Genomic DNA, 15,566 nt, shown 5'->3' on the forward strand with positions numbered 1-15,566 from the left:
GATCCTTGGGATCCTCCAGGAGAGGAAGTCCCATGGAACACTGCTGACTCCAGCTCCACAAGTGGCCTTCCAGGGGCCAGTTCTGGACCATCTCTCAGAACTACTTCCAACACCAGTAGGAACCCAAGAGAGAGTTCCTTCTTGCCTTCTGACTATCTCTCGTTAGACCCTGAACAGAGTCTACTATAGGAGGGTCCACTTCCCCTAGCCTGCAAATAGAACTGATGCTGCAGACTCCATGGCTTAGGATCACAGAATATCAGAGCTTGGAAGGATCCTGAATGAAAGGAATATCCCAGCTCCACATGCAAAATGAGGGGACACTATACTTTCTTCAGAAGGTCTGTTGTGAGAGTGATGGAAGATGATCCCTTAAGAGTGTTGTATTAGTCATCCTTGCTGCAGTAACAAACATCCCCACATCGTAAAGATGTACACACACACTTATTTCTTGCTCTCAGATCTATGGGTCAGTTATGGCTTGGATCCAAGTTGAGTTCAAATTTGTTCCATGTACCCCTCATTCTGGAAATGAAGCTGAAGGAGCAGCTGCCGCCACGCATGACAGGTTCTAGTGTTGGACAGTAATAGACAAGATAGGGAGCTCAAACAACTGACTCTACCTAGAACTGGCATGAGTTCTTTCTGCCCACATTCTATTGTTCAAAGTAAATCACATGGCCACGCTCTAAGTCATCTCTGTCAAATTTGATCAAGAGTGGTGTTCTGCCACTGAGTAGGATCAGGAAGAGTACACATATACAGAACAACAGTCTCCACAGGGACTTAGCACAGATCAACCTCTAGAATATGCTAGATTTGGTCAACATCAGCTTTATCAGCTTCAAGAGTGTCGGCATTCTGCTGTGGAACCACTGATATTCATATAAGGTAGAGGCAAAATTGGGAGAGGGGGTGGCTACTACCTGGGAATAGCCCTGGTGAAGCTTTACCCCTCTGGCCTGGTTCATACTGGTTCTAAGAACTGGGGTCACTGTGATGAGAAAGTAGAGGGAGACTGCAGGCAGGCCAAGCCTGGCCCCATAGCTGTCCCTGCAGGCAGCAGAAAAGGCAGAAGGGGGCATGTCATGAAATGTGAGTGCATGCAGGACTGGGGCTTAAATTCAGCTGCCAGACCTCCCATCCCGGATTAAATTCTCACTCCACTTTTACTAGGAGAGAGAGCAGGTTGAAGCAGAATTGATTTATTTTCCTACATATTTTCTTTAAAAAAAATAAAAAAAAACAACTCTCAATGTTTATTTTTATTTCCTTTAAGCTGAATCTTAACTCCAAAAATAGCCCATCTTTTTCAGTAGCCCTGTCATTAGCAGTTGCTACCAACACTCTGTCCCCCACACGTTGAACTTCTAGAGCGACACTTAAAAAGAGCAATTTAAACAAAGACTCCTGCGAGTCACAACGAGGGCAGTGGCTGCAGCTCTAGGCACCCCCAGTCCACCAGGGTGTGGCCAGGCACCCGACTCCCCCAGAGCTTCCCGAGCCTCCCGGCGATCCACACCACACTGAAACTTGTTCCCAGTATATCCTTCCCCCAGGAGAAGTCGGGGCCACTGGTGCCACCCACCCCACTGTGGTCGTGCGCCCTTAGCCCTGCCACCTGGCTTCTCTGAGTCTCTGATTCCTCACCTAGAAAATGAGCTGCATTCCTTCTCATCATTCTGCACATGTGAGGTGTCCCTAAGAGAATGCCTGCTGCACAGAGGCCAACTACCATGATCTGGGCTCATTTCCAGTCTGGGTACAGTCTTAAAAAAGAAAGCAAGATTGCTTTGCCCATTCCTCCAAGAGGCAGCAGAGACAGAACACCACTGAGGCTGCCATGGGGCATCTATGCAGCCAATGCCCTCTGGATATAAAGGGCCACCCACATGGGCAGAGAAGGTGGCACAGGCCCCCCGCCTGCCCTCATGGTGCCCACAGCCTCATAAACGTGACCGTTTGCTACACATTGTGCAGTTTAGCGAGGTCGCCTCACTCAGCAAAGAAGAGCAAGACAGAGTCAAAGGCCAGAAGTAGGTCGCCAGCCTATAGTGAGGCTAAGCTATGCCTGGTGTGGTCCAAGGAAGGGTTCCTGAGAGCTGTGGCTGGAGGAGATGCTCTTCTGTAGCAATGGAGAAGCCACAGCGGGTGAGGGGGTGTCAGCTGGGTCCTACAGGAGACAGAAAGGATGTGACAGAGAAAAGGGAACAAACCCAGAGCGATGGAAGAAGAGATAAAGAACCTGTCCCTCTCCCAGCCACAGTCTTCCCTCTCTCCTGTCGACGCTCACCTCCCAGGGGAGTCTGTGGCCACTATTCCCATGTGGGAAGACACATTCCTCGTGTCCTCATACAAGGAAACATGTGGATTCTGCAGAAGCAAGGGCAGGCAGAGCTGGAGGGGCGATTTCACATCTCAAGCCTCATAGAGGCTTAGCTCAGCCCCCAGGTGCCTCTGAGTGAGCTGTGTTCGGAATAGGCACATGCAGATGTAGTCAAGCTATGCTCAGACCACACTGGGTCTCATGGGTTCTCCTCCACTGTCTGTGTCCTCAGAGGAAGAGGGACACTTACACACAGGCACACCCCCAGGGGTGATGGGGGTGAAGACCCTGTGGTGATGGAGGCAGAGACGTGTCCACAAGCCAAGAGGGCCCCAGGGACACGGGTCACCACCCGAGAGCAGCAGGAGCAGTGCCCTCCAAGCCCCCAGCATATCGCTGCTCTCCACAATGAGAGCATTTACCTCATTTCTCTCTTTTCTCCTCACTAGCACCGATGCCTTAAGATACCAGAAGCTCTGACTCCATTCGCTCTTTGGCGCATCCCTTCTAGCCAGGGGATTCCCGGGGCATGGGGCGGTTGAATAAATATTTGCAAGTCATTGCTCAATTAATTAATATAGTCATTTAGAGAGTGGGATAGCATTGATCTATAGTGGCTCAGCAAAGCCCTCAACGTTGCTAATTACTTGCTGTCCTTGATCAAGTATGCTCAAACACGAGAGGCTAATGCCTCACATCTGTGCTGGCCCACACTTGCACCCCAGCTTTCAGACCTGGGGAGCTGCTGCCCACGACTCTGTTGGTAGCAGCAAGCCGGTGTCAGTTAAACACTAGCGTGTAATGAAGCATTAACAGGTAGTGAAAGGGAGAGATGGAGCAGGTGGGAGCCTGAGAAGGAAGAGAAACAGACTGGGAGGAGGGTGGAAGGGGAACTGGAGTCTCCTACCAGAGCAGCCCAGTTACCCATCTGGGACTCGAAAGGTGACGGGAGAAGGTGATGGGCAGGACTGGGCAGACAGGGGGAACAGCAGAGAGGGGATGAGGCCATGCAAGACGGATGTCAGCAAGCAGAGGCATGAACACAGAGAGGCCCGAGAGGGACCGGACTCTGAGAACACAGATGTACACAGAAATGACCTGGCACCAGCGTGAGATTCCTTAAAACAAAAACTGTAAAGTACATCACCCCACTGTGGGGCAAGCCCAAACCTAGGGAGCCAGAGTCCAGGTCATGAGCCACAGTCAGCCCTACACCCTGATGTGGCCGACCGCCCCTCCTCTCCACCACAGGGAGGTACACGCTCGGGGCGCACATGCCGGAGTCCCTTGTGCCCCGTATGACTTCCACCTGGCCCGAGCCCCTCTTCAAGGAGGACTTCTGCTCCTCACTGCCTCTTCCTGCGGGGCCTGCGCGCACCCCACTTGCTCGTTGGCTGCAGGTGTGAGCGCGCAGCCGGCCAGTTCTGCCACTTGCCACGGGCAGACAGCTGGTCCAGCGCTGGATTTTTCAACCCAGGCGGGGAGGATGAGCCTTCTTTCCCGGGACTGACATTCAACACAGAGAGAAGTAATTTTTCTCCCTGAGGTTGTCCAACTAGAAGGTGTGCTGCCGGTCCCCAACAGACTCCCAATTTCCCCCCTAGCGTGTGGGAGAGTGACAGCAGGAGGACAAGCAGAACAGGACAGGCAGAGAGGACACGGCCTCGGGCCCAGCACGCCAACCTTGGGACGCAGCTCTGCACAGGGGCAGCTCTGTACCTGGGCGCCCAGGGGACCCCCATGCCCACAACTCCCTGGCGACTGCAGCCAATTAAGAGTTGGGGGGCGGCCCCTCACCATGGTGAGGGTCCACAGTGAGGAAGCTCCCCATCTCCATCCTCACACTCAGAGCCACCCCTCTGAGCCCGTCTGCCCTTGACCGTCAGTGGCCCTGCAGCTGTGACAGGACACAAGTGAGGTGTGGGGGGCTGTAGCTGCTGAGCGCTCTGGCCCAGGAAGTGTCGGGGTAGAGGCAAGAGTCCACTCTGGCAGTGAAGGGGGGCCCGCTCCTGAGATGCAAAAGAAAGACAAGGCAGAGCCAGGCACCTCCAGAGGGAATTCAGCCAACACCAGCGGGGGATGACTGGCAAGGGGGCTGGCAGAAACGAGCTGTACAAACAGGTCCCAAGGCAAACGTCTGCTGCCAGACTGCTCTGCTGTAGAGCTTCGGAACAAGGCAAGAGAGGCAGAGCCAGAGCGACGTGGCAGCAGGCAGCAGTCACCAAGTTCCTGATGGGATGGCTGGAGCACATGCCAAAGCGGGCACCCCTCGCCCCGCTTTGAGGGCACTTACACTTCAGGGTTGCAAACCCCTCCCTTGCCCTAAATCCTCAAAAGTCGGTTACACCAGCAAACGCATATGGGCAAGACGGAAAAAACATGAAGGCAAGGGGCTGAGCTCCACATGGGGATGGTGCAGAAGGTATGAGGGCGAGAAGCAACAGAGACGGCAAGTCAGATGGAGTGGAAACCAGAGAGTCAGGGAGCAGAGAGAAGCTGCTGGGAATATGCACAAATTGGAAAGAATGCTCATCTGCCCGCATCTCAAAGGGCAGGGTAACTTCTGTTGGCATCCTGGCTGCGGACAGATCCGGGGTTAGGGAGCTCATCTCAGATCACACCTGGCGTGGACTCGTGAAAGACCGTGGCTCCAGGTCGGGCTTCTGGAAATGCACAGCACCCGCTGCTGACACAGGCTACCAGAGGCTAGTCAGGAGTCCTCCTGTCAGAGTTGGACAAAGCAGGAGCATTATCAGGGCCACCGGCATGAATCAAGTCTACACTCAGCACACGTGTGGGTATGGTCAAGGCTGGGAGGTGGGGGCTCTGTGCCGCCCTTCACCTCTGCTTATGCAGAAGTCAAGGAAGAAAGTCGGCAATGCCTGGGATTCAGCAGAGATACCTGGGGGGCACCCTTGTCCTCAGGCTGGTCACTTAGTGGTCTGCACTGATGAGCTAAAAAAGGAAAAAGATGAAGGGCAAGAGAAGAGAAAGGTCGCAGAATGAGCACAGACGTGCCTCTGGCAGCAGGGCCCAGAGAGACAGAGCAGCCTTCAGAGGAGACGGTTCTCAGGCTGAGGCAGGAGGCAGCTCACTCCCGAGCCACGAGGCGAACTCAGGAAGGCCCCTTCTCATCACGGATGGGCTCCCACAGAGCCCCAGCGGAAGCGTGGCACAGTCCTGTTCCTGTGGGTGCTGCCGGCCACACCGGTGGCTACATTGAATAAGGTCGCATAGAGGAAATTAATTCATCAGACTGGACCCTCCCTGGGAGCACAATGTGTTGGGACGCAGCACTGCAAGCTGACCGCAGCTGCCTCCATGCGAGTTCGAGCCTGGCCCCGGAGCTGACCCACATGGCGCGGCAGACCTCTCCTAGGCTGCCCACTGCCCCCCTCAGCAGTGTACTTCGTCCGTCAGCCTGTTCTGCTCCCCACTCTGCTCTGGTGAATCCTCTCACTGCCCCGCACCTCAGCCTGTACCCCAGTTCTGTATGCATAAATAAATAAATCCTTAACACAAACAAACAAAAAAGGCAAGGCCTAGACCGGGGGGGTTTCACCCTGGCCCCACCTGGATGTGTAAGTCTGAGGGGCCTATGTTTCCTGCCCACCTGAGAAGAGAAGTAAATGGTACAGAGAAGAGGTTATACAGTCACGCGAGTCTCTGCCCAGCCCGTCGGGAGTAGGTGCCACATCTGGTCTCACTGTAGGAAATGTAAAGCGAGTACCATCATCCTTTCCCTTTTACAGGTGGAGAAATGGAAGCTCCGTCCTTCAGAGAGGTGAGGACAGGAGCCAGAAGCCCAGCCCTTCCCACTGAAATGCCCGCCCGCCTCCCGGCCTCCCCGGCTGCCCTTAGGAAGGGTATTTTCACCAACTGCTGAGAGGCAGGACACCACATCCTGTCTCACTGGGAGCCCAGCAGTGCTCCCGTCACGTGCGTTAGAAGAGGTTAGAAGAGCAAACCACAGTGTGCATTTTGCTTCTGATCAATTCCAACAGGAGACTTTCCTCTCTGAGAACAGACGATCCGCCGCTCTGCCAATGACTGCCTGCCCAGAGCACCAGGCTGCGCCCCATCAGGAAGGAGCGTTCCGTTTACTGGGCTGTCACCGAGTCACATCTGCCTCTGAATACACATATAAGGCAACAGGCTGGCTACTCCGATTAACTATGAAAAGCTGGTGCAAACACATTTCATTTAGAAGAGAAGAAGCTAAATCCTAGCCCCATGTCGATCAGGGCCCACGACGCATGAAAAATAGGTGCATGTGCATTGAAACACATGCGCACCACACACATAAAGATGGGAAGAAATCACCTGCCCCGTGGTTGGGAAACAGATTTTTCCCCGTTTCAAGAGCCCATGATTGGGCCCTCCCTGGTGGTGCGGCGGGGTAAAGCGCAGCATTAAGAAGCTAAAGCCACTTCAGCATGAGTTTGATTCCCGCCCCGGAGGTGACCCACAGGGTGCAGCAGACCTCCCCTGACCCACCCACTGCTCCCCTCAGCAGTGTATTTCAGTCGATCTGCCTGTTCTGCTCCCTGCTCTGTCTCTGGTGAATCCTCTCACTGCCCCTGCACCTCTGGTCTGTACCCCAGTTCTATATGCATAAATAAATAAATCTTTTTTAAAAAAAAAGTGTCTAAACGCGCCACTGAGGACTGGTCTGGGCAGAGGTTGTGAAATTCCACAGAGGCTTGGACCTGAGCTTCCCTTCCAAATTCAGAGCTCCTTGCAGCTTAACTAAGTTTAATTAAACCTGGAACTTAAGTTCTTGGACACAATATTCCATGTATATCTGCCATGGGAAAGAACTTCAGGAAAATGTGCATGGGGAAGGTCAGAAAGGCCTCTCAGTTGCAGTAGGAAAAGGTGAGGCGTGGGCCGTGGGCCGTGGGCCGGGCCATCAGGCTCCACATCGTCCTCTGGATCACGCAAGCAGATGTGAATCCACCGGAACACGAGAGAAATAACCGAGGCAGCGGCTGGTGTGCGGTAAATGGCCCACAAATGCCAGCTGACGGCAGACCTTGCAGCTCATTCCATACCCCAGATAATTCTTCCATTTGAACACAGGAGGGTAATGTTCCAAGTGAATGAGGATTTAATGCAATTGCCGTTTGATTTAATTTCCAAATGCGTTAAAAGTGTTAATGCAACACATCAGCATGCAGCTGATGCAGTAGTCAAAATAATTCAAAGAAACCGATACTTGTCAGGTTTTATTTATCCACATTTACGCTTTTTTTAAAAATAAGCTGGTCTTTGTGCCCATATAGAATACAATATACATAGATATCTCCCGTTTGCCTACCCCCACTCACATATGCTCAAGTAAAGTTACCCACTTTCCTCCCATCTGTCATCTTTCCCTTCCCATGAAAAGCTCACAGTGATGTTCCCCAAGAGTGAGGAAGTCATTGGCTACGCAAATGTGGGAGTTCGCAAACGTGGGGGTGCTGCCAGTGGATGAGACCAGTGTAAACCCAGGAGCAACACTTGGTTGCAAAGGACTAACATGCCCATGACCCCTCTCCCAAATACAGGGGAGTTGGCACTCTTCAGCCTTTCCAGAGTTAGGGAATCCTGCCATGACAACCCTCACTCACACAGCTAACGTGGGGCAGAGCCAGCATGGGAACAACGCTAGCTCTCGGATTTGCACCCCAGTCTGGTGGCCAAAAAATAAGAACCTGAGGCCCTCCCTGGCGGCGCAGCAGGGTAAAGCACAGCGCTGAGAATCTAAAGCCGCTTCCGCATGAGTTGATTTCCCGCCTGCCCCGGAGGTGACCACATGGCGCGGCAGACCTCTCCTGACCCGCCCGCTGCTCCCCTCAGCAGTGTACTTCGTCGATCTGCCTGTTCTGTTCCCTGCTCTGTCTCTGGTGAAGCCTCTCGCCACCCCTGAGCCTCTGGCCTGTACCCCAGTTCTGTATGCACAAATAAATAAATCTTTAAAAAAAAAAAAAAGAACCTGAGCCAAGGATAGGTTCCTACGGAAGGAAGCCTGCAAAGGAGATGTGGGGCTTCTCTAAAACCGCCTCTTTCAGGAAAGCCAAGGTCAGGCAGGAAGCGGGGAGGAGGCGGGTTCAGGCTGAAATGAGAAAGGTGTTGAGCCCAAGGACACAGGTTGAAGCAGGTGTGCTGGGGACGAAGGGCTCACGTGAGGTCAGCCTTCCAGCGACAGGAACTGAAGAAAGTTCCATGTAGTTTTGAAGTGGCGGCACCATGGCCACACGGCAGACTGTGGTGTCGGCAGATCAGCTGAAAGTGTGAGCAAAGCAGGACCAAGGAAGATCTTGAGAGAGCCCCCAGAGAGTTGTGACACTTACAGTTTCCACAGTAGGAAGACAAGAAAAATAATATTTAAAGGACAAGGTAGGGGCCCTCCCTGGTGGCGCCACAGGCTGGAGCACAGCACTACAGAGCTAGCTGCAGCTGCTTCAACACGAGCTCGATCCCCGGTCAGGGAGTTACCCACAAGATGCGGCAAACTCTCCTGACCCACCAGCTGCTCCTCAGCAATACATTTCAGTCGATCTGCCTGTTCTGCTCCCCACTCTGTCTCTGGTGAATCCTTTCACCGCCCCTGCACCTCTGGCCTGTACCCCAGTTCTGGATGCATAAATACATTTTTTTTTAAAGGACAAGGTGAAAGAGGCATCCCTCCCCCAAGGAGACAGCAAACTTAGAGCTCACGCAAAGGCGAGAGCTTTAGAAGAGGGGAACCAAGGAGCCGGAAATGCATTTTGAGCAGTGGCAAGACAGAGTCTGGAAGATTGATTTAAAGATCGCCACCAGCAACACATTGCTTCTGAGTTAGAGATTTTTCACCCCATATCTCATAACATTGGCTGTGGACACCCACATCCTTGGGCTCAGCTCAGTCACCCTGCAGCGCAGCCACTAGGAAAGACAGAAACGCGCAGACAAGTGGCAGGCGGTGAGCAGTGGTCTGGAACCGGAGGGTCGCGGGGCCGGATGGTCAATTGAGCGAGACCTCAATTACAGAGCAATCTAATACGCACACAGGTACATTATCACAACCCGATAAACAGCTCTTCAGAATTAAGTGCTTCCAATTTGCTTTCATCTGGCTGGTGCGTCGCCCAGACAATCTGGTCTCACTTGCACACAAATGCGGCAGTGGCTTCTGCAGCGCTGATGTGCACGTCCCGGGGCAGCATTGGCACCGCGAGCCAGGCGTGAGCACCCGTGTGAGGGGTAGATAGACCCGGCCTGGGCCTGCACTGCCTGGCCAGCGTGAGCACTTGACCAGACGCCATCAAGGGGCGTCCAGCTCCTGACACCCGTGGGCACCCAGAGCCTGTGACTCCCAACCCCAGCACTGGGTGCATGTCGGGGGTGGGGAGGGTGTGGCCAGCGGCTGAGCACAGCTATTTTTTCTTTGCCCCCGGAGTCCTGGCTCATCAGTGGTGAACACAGCAGAGGAGCCGTGGGCTGCCCTGACACAGACCCTACAGCCCCACTGTTCCCAAGCCATATGCTGGGCCTCATTTCCTTATGTCGTGGGCAGAGAGCACCAGGCCAGTGTTTCAAAGGAGCCTTAGGTGATTTCTTCCAGGCCACACAGACAGCAGTCAAGTTGGCCCTGGGCCAGGAGTCCCCACCTAGCCCCTCAGCACCTCTACTTTGCTACCTGGAAATTGCTGCGTGTCAGCAAGTTACTCACTTTCACAAACACACACATGGCAGTGGATCAGGCACTCTGCCAAGAACCCCTACATCCGTGATCTCACTAAATCCTCACGACATACTGCCACCACCACCATCCCCCCACCCCGCCCCCAGCCCTTTATCCCGATTCCCAGCTGAACTAGCTAAAGCTGCAAGGTGCTGGTGTTCAGGTCACAGAGCTGGGACCAGGGTCAGGGATTCCAACCCAGTGTCCCAGCTCCAGGGGGCTTTCCTGCTTCTCAGCTGAGTGGTGCCGAGCCAGCCCAGGGTGCTCTCCCTGCAAGGCCCAGAGCCTACGCTGCCTGCCGCCAGCCCTCACTGAGTGTTGGATGCAGCTGGAAGATGAAATTCCCGAACAGCCGGATCCCCTAGGAGGGCACTTAGCTTATGAGAAATATTTTTTTTGTTTTTCCAATTTTCGCCTTTCCCTGAAAGAAAGAGGAACATTTTCCCCTTGTGTTTATCCTTCTAGCTTAGGAGAATGGAAAACCATGCTGGCCACTGACAGCCCATAAAGGAAGTCCTCTGGTGGGATAGATGGGGCCAGAGTGGTGGGAGGTCCAACCCACGAGGCCCAGCCAAAGGAGACCTTAAGTGGACCAGCTGACACCCCCAGCGGGAGAGGCAGGTTTTGAATAACAGGTTTTGAATGACAGTGGCTCCCGCAATCCGTCCACGAACTGGCCAGGTACTGCTCCCCCAGGCAGACCGCTGGCCTAAGAGGAGGTCACAGCCCACACAGGACAAATCCCGGCCCAGAAGCCCCGGCCACCCCTGCAAATCAAAGAAATGATGCTTCTCTGGGGAAACCACATCCTCTGTTCCAAAGGCCTTGGAACTGGGCTTGCCACTCCTCCCCATAATGAGGACACAGGAGACCGGCTGCCATATGTCAACAGGTGCAAAGTTCACTGCCACAGCCAGTGCCCAGACTCTCATGACCCACTCCATGCCAGGTAAGTGGAGTGCTGGTAAGGCCTCAAAAGAGCTGGAGAAAAACACAGTGCATTCCCGCATGGGTACCCACAAAACTGGTATTATGAGCATTTACAGGGTTTGGGATTCCACATTCACCGAGTCACCACGAGGCCACTTTGTCATACAAATCAGTCTGATGGCATCAAAGACAGCAAAGATAGGAGCCTAATGCAATCAGAAGGATGGTTCCTTTTATATATTAATGGCACTTGATATCAACAATTTCAAATTATTTTTCAGCTGTTTTGTTCATGACTGCCTAATTTGTTGATCTTCAGCTTAAATGTTCAAGGCATTATTGAGATGAAGCGGATTCCTGCTGAGGCCAGTACCGCACTCACTCACAGAGCAGTCAACAGAGACCCTGAAGTTGAGATGACTGAAATGACTGAGTGTGTGGGTCAAAGTGGGTGCCACACAAGACTGTGAACCATGAAGACGCCCCGCTTCACACTGGATCCTAGAGGGGGAGATGGAAAATTACCAAGGAAACAAAGGGAAAGTAGAAGTTTGCGGAGGGTAAGTGCAATGCAGAAAGACGAGTGATGGAGAGAATGTGGACACCAGAGTGGGGGGCCATGGCGGGGACGTAGGGAGACCCTCTTAGAGAAGATGGAATGGCAGACTTTGAGGTGAGCTCTGAAAGAGGAGAAACCTGAGGGCAGCCCAGGAGAGCAAATCCCCGACAGCAACCCTGGTCTGGTCCTGGTCAGGCGACCGGTCACATTAGGGGCCAGAGAATAGAAATCACTCCAACCCATACTTTGGCCAGCAAATATTCTGGGGGCATCAATCCATATTTCCAACTTCAAACACACTGGGTATGGCTTTACAGCTGGTGAAAGATGAGCAGCCTCGTTATTTCATTCACTAAATTATGCTATATTAAAATTTTAATCGCAGAACATAACACTGGAAAATGAGTACATCCTTACATCGCTGTTGCCAGTGTAAACTGTCAAACTGTTTCGCTCTGCAAAAGCAATATTGCAACACAAAGAAAAATCCATAGAGGCACTCATATTCTTTGGCCTCCCAACTCTTCCCCTAGGGAATTTATCTGAAGAAATAATGTGGTTCCAAAAAATAAGAGCGTTCTCTTCTGAAGAAAATCCATGGAGGTGTTAATTGTTGCCAGCACAAAAGAAAGATAAATCAAAACAAAAACACCTGGAATTACCCAAATGACTACACATAGGGAGATTTTAAAAAACATTGGCTTGATGAAATAGTATACAGCCACTAGCGTGATACCAAGACCACGGAGCCTTTCAGAAACAAACAGGACGCCCAGCTCCTGGAAGGAAGCAGGAAGGCTAGCAATGTGCGCATTTTAACAGAAAACATGTCAACCAGACCACCAGGTGAACAGGAAGAGGGAGCCCACACGGAAAGAACTGAGATAGGCTGGGGGACAGGAGGTGATTGATGTTGAGAGTCCTTCCAAAATACGATCCTATACTGAATTTTCAATTAAAACTCGTTCAGAAAGAATTGCATTCTCTGCTCGCTGCAAGAGAACACCAGCAGCAGCAAGGACCTTGGTGCACTCTAACAGTAAAGGCCAAATAAAGCCAAATTTGGAGACGGCGAATTGCCATCTACCAAAAGCTTGACTCCTGCAGCCTGACTGAGCAACAATGAAGTAGCGCAGGCTTTCGCGACATCCTCTCCTTTTTCACTGTATGTTGGAGGAAGCGGATTGGGAATCGCATATCCTGCTACTGAATTTGCAGGGGGACAGAAGACTTGCAAGGGTCCCTAACCCTCCCACCCACCCCAACAGGGCCGAGGACGCCCCTTCAAGCCAACCATGCTGGGAGAGGCAGCGTCACACACTCACCTTTCACGATCAGCTCTGCGTAGTTGGACACGCCGGAGCCGCCGTCCGAGCGGATCACACAGCGGTACTTGCTCACGCTCCGCTGGGCCGTGTCTGCCACACTGACCGTGGCCGAGAAGCGCCGGTGGTTGACCACGCGGGTGACCATGAGGGCTGTGTCCCTGCCATTCCATTGCTGCAGGACAAAGGAAGGAAGGGAGAAGTCACACCATCCTGTGCTCCCGGTGCCATGCCCACTTTCCTGGGGCCCAGGAACTTCCACAAGAAGGGGAGTTCCTGGATGGCTTTGTGGGTGATCTGATTCAAGGATCAGCTGATCAAGGATCAGCTGACCAGCAGTGCCGGTAGTCAGGAGAGGGGAAGTGCTCTGCTGGACGCCTGGCTTCTTGCTTTCTGCACTTGGAGCAGGGACTTCACCCCTTGTCTTTCGCATGTGTTCTTCGTCACTTCAGTGGGATCCATAGGATGCGCCCCCAAAGACAAGCTCGGGTAGCAAGTGAAAATGCAGCCCATGAAGTGATGAGGACAGCCTGGCCTGGCCCTAGCCCATGACTGCTGCCTGTTCTCCCAGACAGCAACTCGGGCCCCTCGGGGGTGCAGTGCTGGGTGCTTTCTGGGACCTCTCCTCACCTCATCTCCTGGGCTCCCCATGACACTCCCTCTCCCTGAAAACCCAGGCTCAGCTCATCACCGGCTCTAGAACCACCAGTCTTTTTCTCCATGGAAAGATAGGAAATTACAGGTTGTCTTATGGCATCTCTGGAAGCCGGGGAATATACTGAGGTTTCCCTGAGGTCAGTGAGCAGGTGATTTTTTCTGCCTCTTGCAGTATTTTTCAGACCTAAGCCTATCAAGACTCTGAACTTTCAGGGTGCACTCACTTCCTTCCTTCCTGTGACAAGAACTGTGTCTGCGGTTCTAAGCTGGCTGCAGCCTGTAGCCCGCTGATTCTAAGTGAGCGTCTTCCCCCTGAGCACTGAGGCGTCCTAGGCTGGTTCCCCGGAAGCAGAGTCAGACACAGTGCCTTCCGGCATGTTCTCAGGAGAAAGGGGGTGAAAGTGGGGTGAAGGAAAATGAGCAAATGGGGCAAAGTTGGAGTCCAACTTCAACCCGACTCAAGAACTCCAGAGGACCAAGGGGTCATGGACGTGATCCCACTTCTGGCAAGCGGTCAGCATGTGTACCCCAAGTCCTGTCCCAGCAGGTGGGGAGAGAGGGGCTGGTTCCCACTTGACTGAGGGTAGCTGTCTGGGGGAGGGGGAGCTGTGCGCCTTGAGCAGCCAGGGCCCCAGCTCATAAAGGACACGGTCAAGGGCATGAGAGCATCCGCCTGCCAGCACTGCCATCTCAGCCTCCTCTACAGGGCGCCGTGTGCAGATGCCCCTGAATCCCGCCCCCCCGCCCCGAGGCTTGTTGCTCATCTGCTCCAGAAGCCATATTTTTTTAGTAAGTCCTTTATTTTTTTACTTTTTTAAAAAGATTTATTTATACACACCCAACTCCGATTCCCGTGTCTTCCTCGTGCCCGCTCCCCTTTTTCCCCTTTCCTAGGAATCTCTGCTCATCGACACTGCTCCCACCTTGAGACTCTGCCTGTTCTGCCCCCCAATAATCCGTGATTGGTGACAGAGAGTCTCCAAAAAAATCCTTTATTTTTTAAAAGATTTATTTATTTATGTACACAGAACTGGGGCACAGGCCAGAGGTGCAAGAGTGATGAAAGGCTTCACCAGGGACAGAGCGGGGAGCAGAACAGGCAAATCTACAAAGTACATTGCTGAAGGGAGCAGCAGGCGGGTCAGGAGGGGTCTGCCGCGCCATGTGGGTCACCTCCGGGGCCGGGCACTGAACTCACACTGAAGCGGCTGTGGCTCTCTTGCAGTGCCATGCTTTAGCCCGCTGCGCCACCAGGGAGGGCCCTGGAAGCCATATTTAAAATATGTCTCTAAGGGCTGGGAACATTGGATGTGCCAGGACTCCACCACCGAGCACTGCCTCCTCTGAAAAGCCAGCACGTCCCACAAGTAGAATGGCATAGCTGTGTGTCTGAGAAACATTTTGTTCAAATTAACGGGATTTGCTTGAGCATTTAAGTAAAAGTTACATTAACATTTTGAGTGCTTCGCCTGTGCTAGGCACACTGCTAATTGGTTCAGAGGATATTATTCACTTAATCCTCATAAAATCCCAGGGAAATTCTCCTCAATACTTCTCCTGACCAGCAGCATCAGCTCATCTGAGAATTGTCAAAAAAAAAAATGTAAATTTTAAAGAGATATCTAGGGCTGATGTCCATTTGTGAATGCTGTTTATTAGGGTCAGTAGTCTGTGCTTCCCCCCCCCCTTCCGTAATCTATTATTAATCCTGGAGCTGTGCTCAGTACTAACAAAACAGAAAATGAGAGTGCAGACTATGGAAGAATTTCTACCCAGAAGGATTTCCAGCAAAAGGTTAAAGCATATTTCATGTTGGGGAACAGAGTGGGTAGGGAATGAGCAATGTTCTTAGAATGATCTAGAGCAGTGGTTCTCAAAGCGTGGTCCCTATACCCACTATATCCTCTGGGAACTTCTTAGAAACCCTCACTCTACGCTCCTGTTCCTGGACTAGCATGTCAGGGGTGCAGCCGGGCCATAATGTTTAACAAGCTCTCCAATGTGATTCCAGTGCATGTGAAAGCCAGAGATGGGTTCATTAAAGTCCCATTTCGCAAA

The 15,566-nt window shown here is 52.6% G+C and overlaps 1 protein-coding gene across 1 annotated transcript in view; it reads right to left on the minus strand.

Annotated features, from left to right (window-relative positions):
• PTPRT (protein tyrosine phosphatase, receptor type, T) overlaps positions 1-15,566 on the minus strand; it is a 617,594-nt gene that overhangs the window by 498,992 nt on the left and 103,036 nt on the right. The window contains exon 5 of the mRNA XM_004687014.2: positions 12,852-13,026. Coding sequence (XP_004687071.1) covers positions 12,852-13,026 — 175 coding nt within the window. The remainder of the gene's footprint in view (positions 1-12,851; positions 13,027-15,566) is intronic.

This window comes from Condylura cristata, unplaced genomic scaffold (genome assembly GCF_000260355.1).
Source record: "Condylura cristata isolate star-nosed mole 26May11 unplaced genomic scaffold, ConCri1.0 scaffold00022, whole genome shotgun sequence".
Classification (NCBI taxonomy): domain Eukaryota; kingdom Metazoa; phylum Chordata; class Mammalia; order Eulipotyphla; family Talpidae; genus Condylura; species Condylura cristata.